The sequence below is a fragment of the Notolepis coatsorum genome, assembly GCF_963971535.1.
Source record: "Notolepis coatsorum genome assembly, chromosome: 11".
NCBI classification, from domain to species: Eukaryota; Metazoa; Chordata; class Actinopteri; order Aulopiformes; family Paralepididae; genus Notolepis; species Notolepis coatsorum.
In genome coordinates, this window is record NC_140175.1 from 18097291 (window position 1) to 18117028 (window position 19738).

Consider the following 19738-nt stretch of genomic DNA (forward strand, 5'->3'; position numbering starts at 1 on the left):
CAGGTCCTACCCCTTATTACAATAAACCCTTCATCAACTATTCATTCATTCATTCATTCATTGTTTAAACGAGGGCAGGCCTTCCATACAAACACCATCTGTGAATCAAATGAATGCTTACTGTCTGGAGGGGTAAACAGCAGAGGTGAGGTCAATCTGTTCTAGCTGTCATAGAGCTGTCACTGTCCCATGCCCCTCTGACTGACCCACGGGCTGCCCTAGGCCAGTGTCAACACAGTTCGACCAGGGAATAATACGTCACTAAAAACCCATAGGAGCAATAGCATAAAACTGCAGTGCCGCGGCGCAGCCCCATACATAGGAGGGGCCTGTACTGTGCGTTGGGGGCCTGTGCGGTGCGGTGCACACTACTGCGCATGCGAGAAACAAAGTAAAGTCATTCTAATCTAGTCTAAGGGTTAAGTTTAGGCCCTCATCCAGAAGAGGTTAAGCTTAGAGTAACAGTCAGGGCTGGTAATCCAATTGATATGCAGTTTAAGATAAAAGATTCCAGTCTATAGACAATTGGTTGCATTGAATGCTTTATTTGGTTACTCCTAATCCAATTGATATTCAGTTTAAGACAAACATATTTGGGACATTATGTTGACAGAATCAGGCTATAGGGCGACAATAATGTGGTCAAGAGGCATGGTTTCTATCTTTAGCCTTTAACTGGCGTGGTTTATTTATTCACATGGTATGAGCATAATGACCAAAATGACCAAAGGTGATAAAATACAAATACAATGGTTGCATATTGTTATCCAACCTACCCCGAGTATGAAAATAAAGATTTGTCCCCACATGCAAAGGAACAGAGGTATTGAAGATAGGAATCAAATATGTGAATATACAAAGATCTAATCAAACAAACTTTACCCCGGTAGGCTAGAAACTAGAAACAAAGCTAAACATAGTGTATGCCGTGTGTGTGTGTGTGTGTGTGTGTGTGTGTGTGTGTGTGTGTGTCCCTCAGAACAATGATAGAGTGACTGAGTGAATGTAACTCCTAATTACCTCATCTTTCACAACTCAGCATCTTCTAGATCAATTTAAATCCCAAATCCTGGGTAGAGGAGCTGTGAATGTCACTGATCTCTACTACAGCTCACAAAACTCAGCCTCCCCAGGGTATGATGGAAACCAAAGTCCAGGATAGAGAGGCTGAGTGAATGTGGTGTTGACTCTGTGCAGGAGGGTCATGGTGTCAGAGACGCTGTAGAAGGACAGAGTACCTGCCCTGTGATCCAGGTACACTCCTATTCTGGAGGACCGGGGGCCCGGTACTGTTATGCTCTCGTTATTGTGTCTGAAGAGGTAATCACTTTGTCTGCAAAATAAAGCCCAGGATTTTGAATTTAATCCAAATCCACAGTTCTCCCCGGTGCCTGTTCTACTAATGTCTTTGTAGGAGGCTGCTACACAAACCCCTCCTCCACTACTCCACTCCACCTCCCAGTAACAGCGTCCAGTCAGACCTTCTCTACCCAGAACCTGCCACCTTTCAATAAATCTTTCTGGGTGATTAGGATATGACTGCTCTTGCTGCAGTGTTGCTTTTCTGTTCCCCTCAGACAAAAACAGACGTGTGTTTGTTGTGTTTGGGTCCAGTGTGATCCGAGAGGAATATTGTAAGAAGGCAGCTCTGGGCTTGGGCTCTGGTGGCAGTAAAACATTAACTGCATTCACTGTTGTTGAGATTCTGGGCCACTGCTCTTTCAGAACGTCCTCTAGTTTGTCTCTCAGCTCAGACACGACCTCAGTCACATCTGCAAAGTACAGGAGAGGAAGGACACTGATGCTGGGTGAGTCTGTAGACTCACTGGGACTGGAGAGGGAGGGGTAACTCTGTAGAAAGTGGATGTGGTCCTCTGTGTGTGAGAGCTGCTCCAGCTCAGTGGCTCTCCTCCTCAGGTCCGCTATCTCCTGCTCCAGTCTCTTCTGCACTTCTTCAGCCTGAGTCACGGTGGTCCTCTGTTGGGCTCTGATGACCTTCTTCAGCTCAGAGCGTCTCGTCTCCAAGGAGCGTATCAGCTCAGTAAAGATTCTCTCACTGTCCTCCACTGCTTTATCAGCAGAGCGATTGAGAGAATCAACAGCCCGTTGGGCCTCTTTGAGTTGCTTCTCTCTCCCCTGGACTCTCTGGTGGATTTTCTGCTGACTCATGCCAAGCTCTTCCTGTCTCTCCGTCCTTTCTGCTGCAGCTGAGACTGTATCGTGGCCTTTATGTTCATCCATGGAACACAAATAACAGATGCACTGCTGATCAGTACGACAGAAAATCTTCATAGCTTCATCATGACGAGAGCAGGTGTTCTCCTGAAGCCGTGTGGAGGCTTTGACCAGCTTGTGTTTCTTAAAGGTATCAGATTGATAGTGAGGCTGGAGGTGAGTTTCACAGAAAGAAGCCAGACATACCAGGCAGGACTTGAGGGCTTTCTGCTTTCTCCCAGGGCAGACATCACAGGCCACATCTGCAGGTCCAGCATAACAACAGTGATCAGGAGGAGCAGCTTTGAGTCCTGTCTTCATTAGTTGTTCCATCACTTCAGCCAGCATGTTGCTTTTCTTCACAACAGGTCTCGGAGTAAAAGTCTCCCTGCACTGGGGACATGTGTAGATCCCCTTCTGATCGTCGTGATCCCAGCAGTCTGTAATACAGCCCAAACAGTAGCTGTGTCCACAGTGAATAGTTACCGGATCCTTCAGTAGATCCAGACAGATAGAACAGCAAAACTGGTCCCGGTCCAGATCAACTCCTTGCTGCGCCATTTTATTCCACAAAGACAACGGCACTCTAAGTTTTGTTTTCTCAGGAAGAGTGATCGTGTGGGTGCAGAGTGCAGACAGTCACTGCTTCCTGGTTATAGAGTAAACTCTGCTCGTGTGTTTGGTGGGAGCGGCTCTGGGTGGGAGGTGCTTCCTGGTTGCGTTATTTCTTTTCCGTAGCCGCATTTTGCGGAGACGCTCTCTGATTGGCCACTTCATGTGACATGTGCGCCAATCGTGTGACGCCTGTTTCTACACCGGTTAAGCTTAGGCACTCTTTCGAAGTTGGTTAAGGTTAGAGTTTGTCTTAGAGCAGGGCGATAGAACACCAGCCCTGATTCCAAACTCTAACCTTAACCAACTTCGAAAGAGTCGCCTAAGCTTAACCAGTGATAAACTAGGCATTAGGTAGTTTGCAGGCTGTTAGACCCGGAAATGGGCAAAGACATAGCTCGTCACGCGATTGGGCTCACATGTCAGCGGCCAATCAGAGAGCGTCAGTCAGTGGCCAATCAGAGAGCGTCTCCGCAAAATGCGGCTACAGAAAAAAAGAACGCTTCTTGGTTGCGTATAGACCACCGTAACACTTCCGGGATTCTGAAATCAGGGAGCAGATTGCGGGGGGTGCATATGAATGAATGTGGACGAGAGCCGTGATGTAAGTGGTTGCCGATACGGCTGTGGGGGTGCTAGAGACATGATCGAATAGACGTTTATGCGCCTCGCTCTCCTGAACACGGCGTGACCCATAACTAATCGATCAGAACTAAATCGGCAGAGTAAAAGCCCATTTTAAAGCACCTATTCCGCTTGGACATGCGCAGAGTGCCCATGGAGTCTGGACGACGCGAGATGACGCTCGAATGAATGTGGACTGTTCCATCAGAGGGGGGAGCTTCGATGGTCATGTAAGTGGCTACAGACCGCTGCACTTAAATATAAACATTAGTCTACCTGGAGACTCAATGAGGTAATTGTAGATGTCGCCATAAGACACGTCTGGCCATTTAGTGGGATCATTTTTTCATTATCCTGTTCGGCTGGCCACCGAAGCTCCCCCCTCTGATAGAACGGTCCACATTCATTCGAGCGTCATCTCGCGTCGTCCAGACTCCATGGGCACTCTGTGCATGTCCAAGCGGAATAGGTGCTTTAAAATGGGCTTTTTCTCTGCCGATTTAGTTCTGATCGATTAGTTATGGGTCACGCCGTGTTCAGGAGAGCGAGGCGCATAAACGTCTATTCGATCATGTCTCTAGCACCCCCACAGCCGTATCGGCAACCACTTCCATCACGGCTCTCGTCCACATCCATTCATTTGACCCCCCCGCAATCTCCTCCTTGATTTCAATGTAACGCGGAAGTGTAGGTGCTGTTATGGGGAGGAGTCGCTTTAAAGAGACAGTGTCTATTTTACTGTGATTCATAGATAGAATTGATTGATTGATTGATTGATTGATTGATTGATTGACCGCGGAGAAGACGCAGACCACCACCTGAAGCCCATGTAGAATCGTGAGTTGAATTTTATACACGATTGATTGATTGATGGAAAACTTTATTAACAGATGGTTAAGAACAATATAAAATTAAAATAAAAAAAATAACAATGAAAAGATCAAATACAAAAATCAAATACAAAAATGATTTACTGTGAAAGAAAGAAAATGAATAAAAAAAGAGTCTTGTCCAAAAAGGAATAGGAAGAGGCAAGATGCTAATCAGGTCCTACCCCTTATTACAATAAACCCTTCATCAACTATTCATTCATTCATTCATTGTTTAAACGAGGGCAGGCCTTCCATACAAACATCATCTGTGAATCAAATGAATGCTTATACTGTCTGGAGGGGTAAACAGCAGAGGTGAGGTCAATCTGTTCTAGCTGTCATAGAGCTGTCACTGTCCCATGCCCCTCTGACTGACCCGCGGGCTGCCCTAGGCCAGTGTCAACACAGTTCGACCAGGGAATAATATGTCACTAAAAAAACCCATAGAAGCAATAGCATAAAACTGCAGTGCCGCGGCGCAGCCCCATACATAGGAGGGGCCTGTACTGTGCGTTGGGGGCCTGTGCGGTGCGGTGCACACTACTGCGCATGCGAGAAACAAAGTAAAGTCATTCTAATCTAGTCTAAGGGTTCAGTTTAGGCCCTCATCCAGAAGAGGTTAAGCTTAGAGTAACAGTCAGGGCTGGTAATCCAATTGATATTCAGTTTAAGATAAAAGATTCTAGTCTATAGACAATTGGTTGCATTGAATGCTTTATTTGGTTACTCCTAATCCAATTGATATTCAGTTTAAGACAAACATATTTGGGACATTATGTTGACAGAATCAGGCTATAGGGCGACAATAATGTGGTCAAGAGGCATGGTTTCTATCTTTAGCCTTTAACTGGCGTGGTTTATTTATTCACATGGTATGAGCATAATGACCAAAATGACCAAAGGTGATAAAATACAAATACAATGGTTGCATATTGTTATCCAACCTACCCCGAGTATGAAAATAAAGATTTGTCCCCACATGCAAAGGAACAGAGGTATTGAAGATAGGAATCAAATATGTGAATATGCAAAGATCTAAACAAACAAACTTTACCCCGGTAGGCTAGAAACTAGAAACAAAGCGTGCGTGTGTGTGTGTGTGTGTCTCAGAACAATGATAGAGTGACTGAGTGAATGTAACTCCTAATTACCTCATCTTTCACAACTCAGCATCTTCAAGATCAATTAAAATCCCAAACCCTGGGTAGAGGAGCTGTGCATGTCACTGATCTCTACTTCAGCTCACAAAACTCAGCCTCCCCAGCCAGGTAGGGGTGAAGCCAAAGTCCAGGATAGAGAGGCTGAGTGAATGTGGTGTTGACTCTGTGCAGGAGGGTCATGGTGTCAGAGACGCTGTAGAAGGACAGAGTCCCTGCCCTGTGATCCAGGTACACTCCTATTCTGGAGGACCGGGGGCCCGGTACTGTTATGCTCTCGTTATTGTGTCTGAAGAGGTAATCACTTTGTCTGCCCAATAAAGCCCAGGATTTGGAATTTAATCCAAATCCACAGTGCTCCCTGGTGCCTGTTCTACTAATGTCTTTGTAGGAGGCTGCTACACAAACCTCTCCTCCACTACTACTCCACTCCACCTCCCAGTAACAGCGTCCAGTCAGACCTTCTCTACCCAGAACCTGAGACCTTTCAAATCTTTCTGGGTGATTAGGATATGACTGCTTTTGCGGCATCAGTGTTGCTTTTCTGTTCCCCTCAGACAAAAACAGACGTGTGTTTGTTGTGTTTGGGTCCAGTGTGATCTGAGAGGAATATTGTAAGAAGTCAGCTCTGGTCTTGGGCTCTGGTGGCAGTAAAACATTAACTGCATTCACTGTTGTTGAGATTCTGGGCCACTGCTCTTTCAGAACGTCCTCTAGTTTGTCTCTCAGCTCAGACACGACCTCAGTCACATCTGCAAAGTACAGGAGAGGAAGGACACCGATGCTGGGTGAGTCCGTAGACTCACTGGGACCGGAGAGGGAGGGGTAACTCTGTAGAAAGTGGATGTGGTCCTCTGTGTGCGAGAGCTGCTCCAGCTCAGTGGCTCTCCTCCTCAGGTCCGCTATCTCCTGCTCCAGTCTCTTCTGCACTTCTTCAGCCTGAGTCACGGTGGTCCTCTGTCGGGCTCTGATTACCTTCTCCAGCTCAGAGCGCCTCGTCTCCAAGGAGCGTATCAGCTCAGTAAACATTCTCTCACTGTCCTCCACTGCTTTATCAGCAGAGCGATTGAGAGAATCAACAGCCCGTTGGGCCTCTTTGAGTCGCTTCTCTCTCCCCTGGACTCTCTGGTGGATTTTCTGCTGACTCATGCCAAGCTCTTTCTGTCTCTCCGTCCTTTCTGCTGCAGCTGAGACTGTATCGTGGCCTTTATGTTCATCCATGGAACACAAATAACAGATGCACTGCTGATCAGTACGACAGAAAATCTTCATAGCTTCATCATGACGAGAGCAGGTGTTCTCCTGAAGCCGTGTGGAGGCTTTGACCAGCTTGTGTTTCTTAAAGGTATCAGATTGATAGTGAGGCTGGAGGTGAGTTTCACAGTAAGAAGCCAGACATACCAGGCAGGACTTGAGGGCTTTCTGCTTTCTCCCAGGGCAGACATCACAGGCCACATCTCCAGGTCCAGCATAACAACAGTGATCAGGAGGAGCAGCTTGGAGTCCTGTCTTCATTAGTTGTTCTATCACTTCAGCCAGCATGTTGCTTTTCTTCAGAACAGGTCTCGGAGTAAAAGTCTCCCTGCACTGGGGACATGTGTAGATCCCCTTCTGATCATCGTGATCCCAGCAGTCTTTAATACAGCCCATACAGTAGCTGTGTCCACAGGCAATAGTTACCGGATCCTTCAGTACATCCAGACAGAGAGAACAGCAGCACTGGTCCCAGTCCAGATCAACTCCTTGCTGCACCATTTTATTCCACAAAGACAACGACACTCTAAGTTTTGTTTTCTCAGGAAGAGTGATCGTGTGGGTGCAGAGTGCAGACAGTCACTGCTTCCTGGTTATAGAGTAAACTCTGCTCGTGTGTTTGGTGGGAGCGGCTCTGGGTGGGAGGTGCTTCCTGGTTGCGTTATTTTTTTTCCGTAGCCGCATTTTGCGGAGACGCTCTCTGATTGGCCACTTCATGTGACATGTGCGCCAATCGTGTGACGGCAAGTTCTTTCTACACTGGTTAAGCTTAGGCACTCTTTCGAAGTTGGTTAAGGTTAGAGTTTGTCTTAGAGCAGGGCGATAGAACACCAGCCCTGATTCCAAACTCTAACCTTAACCAACTTTGAAAGAGTTGCCTAAGCTTAACCAGTGATAAACTAGGCATTAGGTAGTTTGCATGCTGTTAGACCTGGAAATGGGCAAAGACACAGCTCGTCACGCGATTGGGCGCAACATGTCAGCGGCCAATCAGAGAGCGTCAGTCAGTGGCCAATCAGAGAGCATCTCCGCAAAATGCGGCTACGGGAAAAAAATAACGCTTCCTGGTTATAGCTGTTCAGGGGAGGAGTCGCTTTAAAGAGACAGTGTCTATTTTACTGTGATTCATAGATATAATTGATTGATTGATTGATTGATTGAAAACTTTATTAACAGATTGCAGAATGAGTACAGTACAGTACAGCTCAATACATACAATTGTTAAGGGGATGCAGACCAGAGAAATACTTTCGTCTTGTTTACATCAGGGTCCCCCATTTTCAATTCATCATAACATATATGACACACACGACATACAACCCCCTCCAATGTACAGTAAATGACCAAGTATGGTTTTGTCAATATTCCAATGTACAGTTTTGCTTGTACAGTTGTACAGTGTTCCCCACCCACCCCTCCTACCCAAACCCCACCCCACCTACCCAGCCTCCCCCAATGTACAGTTTTTACGTAAAATGTATATACTCTCTTTTCTGGACTCTTTTTGTATCACAAACAGTACTGTATTTGCAAATATGGTATGTCATAAATGTATAGATCTAGCAGTACTGTCTATCTGTATGTCATGTATGTCATATATGTTACGATGGATTGAAAATGGGGGACCCTGATGTAAACAAGACGAAAGTCTTTCTCTGGTCTGCATCCCCTTAACAATTGTGTGTATTGAGCTGTACTGTATTGTACCCATTCTGCAATCTGTTAATAAAGTTTTCAATCAATCAAAAAACAGATAGACAGTACTGCTACATCTATACATTTATGACATACCAGATTTGCAAATACAGTACTGTTTGTGATACAAAAAGAGTCCAGAAAAGAGAGTATATACATTTGACGTAGAAACTGTACATTGGAGGAGGTTGGGTAGGTGGGGTGGGGTTGGGTGGGGGGGGGGGACTGTACATTGGAGGTGGTTGGGTGGGGTTGGGTAGGAGGGGTGGGGGGGTGGGGGACACTGTACAACTGTACAAGCAAAACTGTACATTGGAATATTGACAAAACCATATTAGGTAAATGACTGTACATTGGAGGGGGTTGGGTTAGGACATTTACAGGGGCCAGTTTCGAATTGCAGTCTCCCGTAGGTGCTCCTTGAGAGTGGTTTTGAAAGTGGGTAGTGATTCACATTCCTTTACAGCTGTGGGTAGGGCGTTCCACATTGATGTGGCATAATTGCGAAACGTGTTTAGTCCCTTGTTTGAGCCGAATCTGGGTTTAACATGATTTGTGGAGCTCCCTCTGGTGTTGTGGTCGTGGTATTCACTGACCTTTGGGAAGTATTTTGACATGTACATGGGTACCTTAGTGGTGTAGTGTATCTTGTTGACCAGGCCCATTGCAAGTTGCTGTACTCTGTCGTCTACTCTAAGCCATCCTGCTAGGTCACTACAACGGGTTCCTAGAATCCTGTACAATGACAATACACTTGAATCTAATCTATTCAATGTCATTGTCATGATTGTCCCTCATCCATGTTTACCTTATACCTCTCTCTCCTCTCTTGCGTCCATTGAGCAGGACGACAAATACTGGGCCCGGCGCAGGAAGAACAACGTTAGCGGCCCGCGCGGAGGCTGCAGGAGAACCAGATCGCGATCCGAGCGGGCTTCCTGGAGAAGGAGAACTCTTGCTGCACGTATCCGCTTCAAGGCCCTCGACCTAGCATACCGTGCAGCAAAGGGAACCGCTCCCGCCTACCTCCGGTCAATGGTCTCTAACTACACACCCTCAAGACCCCTACGCTCTGCATCTTCTGGCCGCCTCAGATCTACTCCTATCCAAGCTCCCGGAGGGTCATCAAAGAGAAGCCGCCTATTCTCAGTCCTTGCCCCACAATGGTGGAATGAACTACCCATCCCAGTTAGGACAGCCGAAACCCGTCCAATCTTTCGCCGTCGACTAAAGACTCACTTCTTCAACCATTATCTGAAATGATAAAATAAAAAAATAAAAATAAAAATCTAACCCCGACTAACCTTACTGTCATGCACTTGTCCTAATAAACTAACCTACACTGTAACACGCAACACTTTGATGAACATTGTTACTCAGCTGATAGAGTTATACCCTTCTTGCTGTTGTTATGGTTTGTAACCGACCCCAATCGCACAACACAAGACAGGTATGGTGGTTTGCCAAGAAACAGATATTTATTGAAACACAGGGAAAAACAGGGAAAAGGGCACTGTCCCTTTAAGGGAGAATCACAAATGCAGGAAAAGGGAACACTATGGGAAGGTAAGGGAACGCCTAAGGGAAGGTTAAGGGAACGCCTTGGGACAGAGGAACTAGAGACTAGGTAAACAAGGGACAAGGAGAACTAGGGAGAGAGGACTAGGGACTAGGAGAGCTAGGGATAGAGGACTAGGGACTAGGAGAACTAGGGAGAGAGGACTAGGGACTAGGAGAGCTAGGGATAGAGGACTAGGGACTAGGAGAACTAGGGAGAGAGGACTAGGGACTAGGAGAGCTAGGGATAGAGGACTAGGGACTAGGAGAACTAGGGAAAGAGGACTAGGGACACTGAGGCCCGCGGAGGCGGGCTGGGAAACAGGGAGGAACTGGGAGGACTGGTGGAAATCATCTGGGCCGCTCTGCAGGACAGAGGAGATAGTTAATGCACAAAGGGGAAAAAACAGAGCAGGTGCAGAACAGTCCAAATAATCAAAGTGAACAAAGTAATAATATCTTCGTGTGACAAACACACAGGGGGAGATGTAAAGTCCAAAAATACTATTCTAAGTGAGAACCAAAAACAGAGGCAATACGCTGGGAGAGTGACATCACAATCTAAACTCACCCAGCGTATGCGTAATGGTACAGGAACAGGCAGCGGGGCGAGAGCGTCGCCACCGGGGCGCCGGCTGTCCGAGCCGAGGACAGAGTGGTGCTGGAACAGGCGGCGGTGGCGAGGGTATCGCCACCGGGGAGCCGGCAGTCCGAGCCGAGGACAGAGTGGTGCTGGAACAGGCGGCGGTGGCGAAGGTGTCGTCACCGGGTAGCCGACTGTCGGAGCCGAGGACAGAGTGGTGCTGGAACAGGCGGCGGTGGCGAAGGTGTCGTCACCGGGTAGCCGACTGTCGGAGCCGAGGAACAGAGTGGTGCGCCACTGCTTGAGTGCGCACCGGGACAGAGAGACGCCTCGGGGTGCGTCTGCGAGGAGGAGTGTGCCAAGCACGAGGATCCTTGGAAGATGCGCGTTGCGCGCTGGAGACTGGAGAGCGTGCCAAGCTCGGAGGTCTAGAAGATGCGCATCAGGCTGGGAGTGCGCGCTGGTACGGAGGAGCGTGCCAAGCTCGGAGGTCTGGAAGATGCGCGTTGCGCGCTGAGGACTGGAGAGCGTCTGCGCTGGTCTGGATGTGCGTCAGGACGAACAGCTGCGCGGGGGTCTGCAGTGGAACGCTGGGGTGCCTCCCGTGGAAGTACAGGGAGCGCAGACCAGTCTCCCCCACAGGCAACGGCGACAGCTGGCGAAGGCTGGAGCAAACATCTCGACGCCGGAGAATGGAACAGCATAGGCAGACAGAGGATCTCCCGAAAGAGTCTAGATGTTCAGAGAATATGACTCGGCAAGTATACAACACGACCCCACGCCAAAACGAGGGGAAGCGCTCTGGTATTTAAAGCCCACAGGGGGACTAATTAGCCTGCCACCACAGGTGCGAGAGATAATAGAATATCGAACAGGTGTGGCCACTAAGGGTAAGGAACGAGAGGGTGGGGGCTAGAGAGAGTGAGTGAGAAGGGAAAATAAACAGTATAGAAGGGAAATAAACAGTATAGGCTTAAAGAAACAGAGAAAAGGTAGTGAGCAGCGGGCAAAACCTCACAGTATCCCCCCCTCCAACGGGAGCCACCCGGCGACCCAAAACAAATACAGACAGAGTGGCAGGGGGCAAAACAAGAGGTACTGGCCAAGCCAGCAGGGGAAGCCACCACAAGAGTGGGGCTAGCAAAAGAAACAGGGTCGCCGAGGGGTAACTGGGGGAACTGGTCTAGAGGAACTGGTCTAGAGGAACTGGGTCTAGAGAACTAGTCTAGAGGAACTGGTCTAGAGATCCGGGCTAGAGAACTGGTCTAGAGAACTGGTTTAGAGAACTGGTTTAGAGAACTGGTCTAGAGCAACTGGTCTAGAGGAACTGAGGGGCAAGCAGGGTAGCAAAGGGGTAACCATGGTAGCACCGGGAAGGGGCTAGCAGAGGGAAGGCTGCTGCCAGGGCACTGATAGCTACAGGGCCTATGCTAGCTGTACTGCTACATCAACATAGAGGCTGCGCAAGCTGCCGGAGCCAGGCTAGCAGAGGGAAGGGGTAGCTGCCAGGGCACTGATAGCTACAGGGCCTATGCTAGCTGTACTGCTACATCTACATAGAGGCTGCGCTAGCTGCCGGAGCTAGGCTGGCAGACAGGGCTGGACCAGCATGAGAGAACAAGCTAGCTGGAAGGACAGTCCTAGCTGTGGGAATACTGACCTTGCTAGCTGAAGGGCAGTCCTAGCAGTGGGAGAAACAACACAAAAAAGTGGAGGCCATGCAGAGGGACCGGGTTAGCTGCTTGGGCCTGGCTAGCTACAGGGCCTATGCCAGCTGCAAGGCTGCATTAACATAGAGGCTGTGCTAACAGCCGGGGCCAAGCTAGCAGACCGGGGCCATGCAGAGGGAAAACTGGGTTAGCTGCCAGGGCATGGCTAGCTACAGGACCCATGCCAGCAGCAAGGGCTGCATAAACATAGAGGCTGTGCTAGCAGCCGGGGCAAGACTAGCAGACAGGGGCTCTGCTGAGGGACTGGGTTAGCCGCCAGGGCATGGCTAGCTACAGGGGGGTCAAACAGGGCAAACGGGAAGCAAACAGGGGAGCTAACCGGGGAGACTAACAAGCTAAACAGGGAAGCCAAAACTGGGCTAAACAGGGGAGTAACAGGCTAACAAGGGAGCTAAACAGGACTAACAAGGAAGCTAAACTGGGCTAACAGGGAAGCTAACAGGGCTAACAGGGGAGCTAGAGGGGACAAGAAAAAAAAAGGCAAACTCAACATACACAGTCTGTGCTGGCTGGGGTCGTAGACTTGGTGGGGTCGTACTGTTATGGTTTGTAACCGACCCCAATCGCACAACACAAGACAGGTATGGTGGTTTGCCAAGAAACAGATATTTATTGAAACACAGGGAAAAACAGGGAAAAGGGCACTGTCCCTTTAAGGGAGAATCACAAATGCAGGAAAAGGGAACACTATGGGAAGGTAAGGGAACGCCTAAGGGAAGGTTAAGGGAACGCCTTGGGACAGAGGAACTAGAGACTAGGTAAACAAGGGACAAGGAGAACTAGGGAGAGAGGACTAGGGACTAGGAGAGCTAGGGATAGAGGACTAGGGACTAGGAGAACTAGGGAGAGAGGACTAGGGACTAGGAGAGCTAGGGATAGAGGACTAGGGACTAGGAGAACTAGGGAGAGAGGACTAGGGACTAGGAGAGCTAGGGATAGAGGACTAGGGACTAGGAGAACTAGGGAAAGAGGACTAGGGACACTGAGGCCCGCGGAGGCGGGCTGGGAAACAGGGAGGAACTGGGAGGACTGGTGGAAATCATCTGGGCCGCTCTGCAGGACAGAGGAGATAGTTAATGCACAAAGGGGAAAAAACAGAGCAGGTGCAGAACAGTCCAAATAATCAAAGTGAACAAAGTAATAATATCTTCGTGTGACAAACACACAGGGGGAGATGTAAAGTCCAAAAATACTATTCTAAGTGAGAACCAAAAACAGAGGCAATACGCTGGGAGAGTGACATCACAATCTAAACTCACCCAGCGTATGCGTAATGGTACAGGAACAGGCAGCGGGGCGAGAGCGTCGCCACCGGGGCGCCGGCTGTCCGAGCCGAGGACAGAGTGGTGCTGGAACAGGCGGCGGTGGCGAGGGTATCGCCACCGGGGAGCCGGCAGTCCGAGCCGAGGACAGAGTGGTGCTGGAACAGGCGGCGGTGGCGAAGGTGTCGTCACCGGGTAGCCGACTGTCGGAGCCGAGGACAGAGTGGTGCTGGAACAGGCGGCGGTGGCGAAGGTGTCGTCACCGGGTAGCCGACTGTCGGAGCCGAGGAACAGAGTGGTGCGCCACTGCTTGAGTGCGCACCGGGACAGAGAGACGCCTCGGGGTGCGTCTGCGAGGAGGAGTGTGCCAAGCACGAGGATCCTTGGAAGATGCGCGTTGCGCGCTGGAGACTGGAGAGCGTGCCAAGCTCGGAGGTCTGGAAGATGCGCATCAGGCTGGGAGTGCGCGCTGGTACGGAGGAGCGTGCCAAGCTCGGAGGTCTAGAAGATGCGCGTCAGGCTGGGAGTGCGCGCTGGTACGGAGGAGCGTGCCAAGCTCGGAGGTCTAGAAGAGGCGCGTCAGGCTGGGAGTGCGCGCTGGTACGGAGGAGCGTGCCAAGCTCGGAGGTCTAGAAGATGCGCGTCAGGCTGGGAGTGCGCGCTGGTACGGAGGAGCGTGCCAAGCTCGGAGGTCTAGAAGATGCGCGTCAGGCTGGGAGTGCGCGCTGGTACGGAGGAGCGTGCCAAGCTCGGAGGTCTGGAAGATGCGCGTTGCGCGCTGAGGACTGGAGAGCGTCTGCGCTGGTCTGGATGTGCGTCAGGACGAACAGCTGCGCGGGGGTCTGCAGTGGAACGCTGGGGTGCCTCCCGTGGAAGTACAGGGAGCGCAGACCAGTCTCCCCCACAGGCAACGGCGACAGCTGGCGAAGGCTGGAGCAAACATCTCGACGCCGGAGAATGGAACAGCATAGGCAGACAGAGGATCTCCCGAAAGAGTCTAGATGTTCAGAGAATATGACTCGGCAAGTATACAACACGACCCCACGCCAAAACGAGGGGAAGCGCTCTGGTATTTAAAGCCCACAGGGGGACTAATTAGCCTGCCACCACAGGTGCGAGAGATAATAGAATATCGAACAGGTGTGGCCACTAAGGGTAAGGAACGAGAGGGTGGGGGCTAGAGAGAGTGAGTGAGAAGGGAAAATAAACAGTATAGAAGGGAAATAAACAGTATAGGCTTAAAGAAACAGAGAAAAGGTAGTGAGCAGCGGGCAAAACCTCACAGCTGTCTTGTCGCACAGAACTTGTAAGTCGCTTTGGATAAAAGCGTCAGCTAAATGACTAAATGTAAATGTAAATGTAAACTCTGCGCTGAGGCTGGAGGTGGCCGACCTGAGGAAAGAGCTGGGCCGCGCCAAGAACATCCTGACCAAGTACGAGGCACAGCACGGACCTCTGTGAGGAGGAGGACACACATGCGTGCACAGTACACCCACAGACCCACCGGGTTCTCCAAAGCACGCCAAGAACTCTGTGTGATCCGTTTGTCACCTTTTTTCTTAGACCAAGTTGGCAAAGCTTGTCACTAGGGGTGTAACGGTACACAAAAACCACGGTACGGTACGTACCTCGGTTTTGAAGTCAAGGTTCGGTACGGGTTTTCGGTACAGTGGGGGGAAAGTTTGGCTTTCCATGTTCCACTCAGGGGTGATGTACAGTGTGCAATAACTAATTGTACTTGTAGGGCTGTCAATGAATATTCTATATTGAAATTAATAATCGACTTGTAATTTTTTTTTTTTTATAATAATAATTATATTAGATTGTGAAAAAAACAGCCCCCGGTGGGCGGTCGTTAGTGGTTAACATACCGTTGTATTCGTTCGGTACACTACGGTACAGATAGGTGTACCTTTACACCCCTACTTGTCACACATACATTACAGGCACACAAACACACAAACACACAAACACACACACACACACACACACTCCTAGTGTCTAGAAATCTGCCCATGTGATCCTGTTGCATAACGGTGGTGTTAGGGATGATTTAAATAATTACCGTCCTATCTTCAAGCTACCCTGCTTAGCGAAAGTCCTGGAATCTTTAGTGAATACTCAACTTAAGTATTCAAATCGCTCAGTACTAAGCCCACACCAATCTTGATTCAGAGCCAACCATTGCATTATCAGCCATTTCTCATTAGTTACTAATGATATCATATTGGCATTAGTCAAGAGGATTGGTTCTAAGATTATCTGTCAGCGAGACGTCAGTGTGTAAAATCGGGTTATGCTGCCCAATCTGAATTTGTATCAATAACTAAAGGTGTGCCGCAGGGTTCAATTCTAGGTCCTGTCCTCTTCACTATAAATATTAATGATATTGTGTCTTCACTGAATGGTTGTCAAGTCCATCTGTGTGCGGATGATACTGTAATGTAATGTATTGCTGATGACTCTGTGCAGTTGTCCATTGAGAACTTGCAACCTTCCTGTATTGCCCTCCAGGAAGCTCTTATTAAACTTAAATTGGTTCTTAATGCTATAGTCAAACTAAATGTATGCTGTTTTCTAGAGCCAGAAATATTATGATTATGACAGTATACACATCTACCAATAAGTGGCTATAGCACTGAGAGATTCACTGAATATAAATACCTTGGTGTGTGGCTTGATGAGAAGTTTACATTTAAGTTCCATGTGGACAACCTTGCATCCAAGTTGCGACAGAAAATTGGCTTCCTGTGCAGAAAGAGAACCAGCTTTCCTTTCATTAGTAGGAAGAGAGTTTGTTGAAGCCGTTTCCTTATCACTTTTGGACTATGTTGATGTAATCTATAGATGCTGCGGCCTCGGATCACTCTGCCCTCAGATTCATTACCGGTGATACAGTCGATATACAGTATCACACTCACCACTGTAACTGGTATTTGTTCATTTTAAGGCCCTTATTGGTAAGCTACCTCCTTATACTACATTATTATTGGAATGGAATGTTGGAACCTATGGAACCCGTTCTAGTGACTGGCTGGTCCTTAAGGTCCCCTGAGTTTGCCCAGAATATGGTAAATCGGCATTTCGCTACGATGCCCCTCTAGCTCATGGAATGAACTCCAACAACACTTTAACATGAGCGGGCACACACTCATGCCGCACACTTATGGCCAAAAGGAAAGGCCACTTTAAATTAGAATAACAGGAACAGTGTATTGCACTACCAAAGCTACCTAGCATGTCCTACAGTATATGCTCTGTAAATAACTATGTACAGATACCGAGATGTCACACCATGTTACCTGTTACCTGTTTATTGCACAATGTTGTTTTTTATTGGATTCTATTATATGTTGTACCACTGTATTGCACATCGTTGCGGGCAAGACCACCCGCATTTCATTGTATACTTGTATGCCGTGACAATTAAAACTCTTGACTTGACTTGAACAACGGTCCCCAAAGATTGAGATTATCCCCTCTATTGCAGAATCTAAGACGTTGATCACTAATCATTGTCGATCAAGTTGTACGTGTTTTAATTGATTTGCTATCCTTTTGTCTACCCTGGTCTTTTTGTGTTTATTGCCGTGATTTTCTATACTGTGATTTCTATACTGTATTTTTGATTGCTCATCTCTGTATGTAAACTTGACGTAACTGTAAATGAGCGAAACCTCAGTTGCCTTTCTAGTATAAATAAAGGTTTGATTTATTTTTTTAAATGCACGTACCGGTTCTCTCTGTGGAGAACCTTCTTAATTTTTCCCGAACTCTCCTCATGGTCACCTGACCTGTCCAGAGTTCCCGAAATGCCCCCAGCTGCCCTCTACCAAGAGATAAAAGGACTATGTTATGGACTCAGTATACCCTTCAGTGACCCCCCCCCCCTCCATGCCCCCCCTATCAGGCTCACCCCAATGTATGGTTATGGCACTTTATCATTACAGCTTTCTGTAGAAAGAATATTTTCAAAACAACTCCTTTCACTTCTGCGCTCTGTCTCTCACACTTTTATTGTCCCATAGCCACCTGTACGTTTTTTTTAATGTACCTGTTGATTTGTATATACTGTAGTGTCTTGACTGACTGTGTACGGATGTGTTTCTTCTAGGGATGTCCGATATTATCTGCCTACCGATATTATCGGCAGATAAAAAAAAAATATATATATATATATATATATATATATATAATATATATATATATTTTTTACATTTATTTAACCTTTATTTACCCAGGCAAGCAAGTAAGAACAAATGCCTGCACATATCGGTATCGGTTGATATCGGTATCGGAAATTAAGAGTTGGACAATATCGGTATATCGGTATTGGTAAAAAAGCCAATATCGAACATCCCTAGCAGTAACACATGAGTCCTCCTCTCTGTGAGAAGTAGGTGGGGGAGAGAGGTCGAGTAGGAGGAGACATTCCTATTTATACTCGCCACCTGGTGGTGTCTTGAGTGGCTCCGCCTAGAGCGCCCTCTAGTGGAAACAGTTATATATGCAGTTAGACAGTTGAATGAATGAATGAATGAATGAATGAAAACGTTATTTAACAGATTGCAGAATGGGTACAATACAGTACGGCTCAATACACACAATTGTTAAGGGGATGCAGACCTGAGAAAGACGTTTGTCTTGTTTCCATCAGGGTCCCCCATTTTCAATTCATATAGACATTTATGACATACACAACATACATGCCATTTATGGCATAGGGACATATAGTATTTAGTTAATAACAATCCTACCTAGAACCTCTGACTTCAACACATTAGGTCCCATTTTCCATGTGTTACTTTATGTTCCATTATGTTACTTTATGTTTCTAGTGTCCTATATTATATGTTTACTTTGTTTCTCGCATGCGCAGTAGTGCAACGCACAGTACAGGCCCCCTCCTATGTATGGGGCTGCGGCACTGCAGTTTTACCCTACTCATAGAAGACCAAACCACAACACAATGCCGCATGTACGAGGGGTGTGTCCAGGGTGTGTGTGTTGTCACACTACGACTGCCCTGCGGTGTGTGTGGAGAGAGAGAGAGAATACATGATCTAATTTGAACAGAACAGGTGCGTGCGTGAGAAAGAAGAACCCCGCAGCGTGCACGATACTTCAGCCCGCATGCAAAAAGCATAAAAGCATAATTTCAAATAACCCCGTCACAACATTTTGATGTCGAAGTTATTAAGTTTTGAGGACAGGACGCTCACCTGAGGGGGAAACTGCGGCTCGCTCTTTCTGCGCGGAGGCGAATTATTTGACCTAACCTTCCTCAGTTTGAATACTAATAATAATAATATTAATAATAAACGTTATTTGTATAGCACCTTTCATACAATAATTGCAGCTCAAACCTCAAAGTGCTTCATAGCAGTACAAAAAAAGACAAACGAGCACAAAATTGGCAGATCAATGCATAAGTGCAGAGAGCGATATACCGATCGATATCTATTTCAATGTTTGATGGTGTGATACTTTTTTACACGACCTTGCAAACATCACAGTGAGCCGGTTTGCGTGTGTGCGGTGCAGTCCCGACCAGTGCGCGCTCGTAGTAAACCCGTAGTTCTGTGCAGGAGATCCGAGTGTAACAGAGGAGAGAGAGTCACACACAGACCTGCAGCAGGGAAGACAAGTATGGATTTCAACAAACGGGACATCATCCCGACCTGCCCTCTCTTTGAGATGTCCCTCGGTCGTCATCATCACCAAGGATGGGTTCAAGTATCAGGTAAGGAAGGAAGGCCTGCAGCTTTAGCCACTGATGATGACACCTTTGGCAAATTAATCCTAATAATCACATCATCGATTGACCTTCGAAGGTACACCACACACAATTAGCACATGAACAGATTGCTTGGTGCTGTCGACTTCTCAGCACACAGTGACTTCAGAAGTAGCATTGGTTTTCATCTAACCTAGTAGTTGCCTTATTTTACTTGATGCATTATTTTTAGGGTACCTTAGTTATCTGGAGCTATTGATTGATTGATTGATTGATTGATTGATTGATTGAAAATTGTATTAACAGATTGCAGAATGGGTACAATACAGTACGGCTCAATACACACAATTGTTAAGGGGATGCAGACCAGAGAAAGACTTTCGTCTTGTTTACATCAGGGTCCCCCATTTTCAATTGATCCTAACACATGAATTGAATATG

At 47.6% G+C, this 19738-nt stretch overlaps 2 protein-coding genes across 2 annotated transcripts; both read right to left on the reverse strand.

The window, feature by feature from the left end:
- Positions 1–485: 485 nt before the first annotated feature.
- Positions 486–2775, reverse strand: LOC311237317 (tripartite motif-containing protein 16-like; the record flags this gene model as incomplete). The annotated part of the gene is made up of 1 exon (XM_084325135.1): positions 486–2775. One exon carries the CDS (start codon positions 2773–2775, stop codon positions 1105–1107), a length of 1671 nt encoding a protein of 556 aa, XP_084181261.1. The 3' UTR covers positions 486–1104.
- A 2382-nt stretch (positions 2776–5157) lies between these two features.
- LOC311237316 (tripartite motif-containing protein 16-like) lies at positions 5158–7234 on the reverse strand (the record flags this gene model as incomplete). The annotated part of the gene is made up of 1 exon (XM_084325134.1): positions 5158–7234. The coding sequence occupies one exon, from the start codon at positions 7232–7234 to the stop codon at positions 5555–5557; it is 1680 nt and encodes a 559-aa protein (XP_084181260.1). The 3' UTR covers positions 5158–5554.
- Positions 7235–19738: the final 12504 nt, after the last annotated feature.